Source organism: Acyrthosiphon pisum, chromosome X, assembly GCF_005508785.2.
Source record: "Acyrthosiphon pisum isolate AL4f chromosome X, pea_aphid_22Mar2018_4r6ur, whole genome shotgun sequence".
In the NCBI taxonomy this organism is placed as follows: Eukaryota; Metazoa; Arthropoda; class Insecta; order Hemiptera; family Aphididae; genus Acyrthosiphon; species Acyrthosiphon pisum.
Window position 1 is genome coordinate 44,344,119 of NC_042493.1, and position 1,816 is coordinate 44,345,934.

General features: G+C 28.6%; 1 protein-coding gene across 1 annotated transcript; it reads left to right on the forward strand.

The window, feature by feature from the left end:
• The first annotated feature begins 128 nt into the window (after window positions 1–128).
• On the forward strand, window positions 129–1,441 carry LOC115033586. Its single transcript, XM_029486413.1, has 5 exons — window positions 129–421; window positions 492–563; window positions 636–707; window positions 780–851; window positions 921–1,441. The coding sequence occupies exons 1-5, from the start codon at window positions 208–210 to the stop codon at window positions 1,418–1,420; spliced, it is 930 nt and encodes a 309-aa protein (XP_029342273.1). The 5' UTR covers window positions 129–207; the 3' UTR covers window positions 1,421–1,441.
• The last annotated feature ends 375 nt before the right edge of the window (window positions 1,442–1,816 follow it).

Genomic DNA, 1,816 nt, shown 5'->3' on the forward strand with positions numbered 1-1,816 from the left:
ACATACACTAAATTCATTGGTGAATGTCGAGTGTCGACTTATTGATTAAATTTGTGACCTTAGTAAACATACACTAGTGAATGTCGACATTTATACAACGATATTGGTGAATGTTGGTAATGCCGATATTATTAACCACGCCATAGCCAAACACAAGGTTCAATAGAGAGAGCGAATCAAGATATTCAAAACCTATTAAGAGCATGGATGTACGAAAATAATACGAACAAATGGGCGGATGGTCTATATTTTGTTCAATTTAAAAAAAATACAGCATACCATGAAGGTATAAAGCAAAGTCCGTATGAAGCTATGTTTGGCACAAAAGCCAAAATGGGTCTGTTTTCGTCTTCTCTTCCTCGAGACAAATTACATGAACTTGAATCAGAAGAGCATTTGGAAAACATAATCAAAAATATGAGTACGTACCTTTAATAATTATATTCAGTTGATGAAATAAATAATAATAAATACTTGAAAATGATTAACAGATTCTGAAAACATTGATCGAGAAAGTCTGCAAGAGTCGAGTGATGCCGACCAACATGACAATAATAATACAGGTATTATAAGTATAAAAAATTCATTAAAAATAAATAAATAAATAATAATAAATACTTTAAAATGATTAACAGATTCTGAAAACATTGATCGAGAAAGTCTGCAAGAGTCGAGTGATGCCGACCAACATGACAATAATAATACAGGTATTATAAGTATAAAAAATTCATTAAAAATAAATAAATAAATAATAATAAATACTTTAAAATGATTAACAGATTCTGAAAACATTGATCGAGAAAGTCTGCAAGAGTCGAGTGATGACGAACAACACGAAAAAAAAATATCAAGTACGTTTTAACTATTAATAGATAAACTAATGAACGAAACTTAATTTATTCAAATCACTTAATTTTTAGATAAATCAATTTCTAGAAGAAAAGAAAAAATAATTTTGAATAGAGAAGTAGCAATCACCAATCTTCAAGTGCAAGCTGTAAAAATGTTGCGAACTTCAAAACAAAAGTTTCAGCCGGCTAATGTTGGAGAAACTGTCCGTATTCGAGTTCCAGATGTTGATCGTAGTAAAATGGATCCCCAAAATATTTTAGCTGTAGTATTAGATATAGTAGATAATGATTTTTATAAATTAGCTACCAAAAACGGTGTTATAAATCGATTATACACCAGAAACCAGTTTTCAGTGTGTAAAGAAAATTTAATATCAATCACTGATGTACAAAGGGATGTACAAATTTCTTTAAGGGAAGCTTCTACATCAAATTCATTGATTGGTGGGCAAGGATATAAAAGATGTAACTGTAAAACAAAGTGTACTACAAAAAAGTGTAAATGTAGAAATGTTGGCATTTTATGTAGTACACAATGTCATGACAGTTTGTCATGCTGTAATAAGTAGTATTATAAAATAATCATAATTTAAATACCTAATAATTATACAAATATAATAAAGTATAATATTGTTTAATAATAATAGTAATAATAATAATTTTTTTGATTTAATTAAAGATATTATGTTGTTTCTACTTTATAACATAAAACACATTCAACTATTAACTATACGTATAGTACTTTAATAATAATATATGTGCGAATACGTATCTATGTCAACATTAACCAAAATCTTGTTGTGTATGTCAACATTGTCCAAAATCCTAACGTAAATGTCAACATCCACTAGTAAATGTCTGTATTATTTTAGTTTTTCAACATTCACCAATTCATTAGGTGTATGTTGACATTCACCAGGTGACTGTCAGCATTCACCAATTGCGGACATTCACAGTAACATATA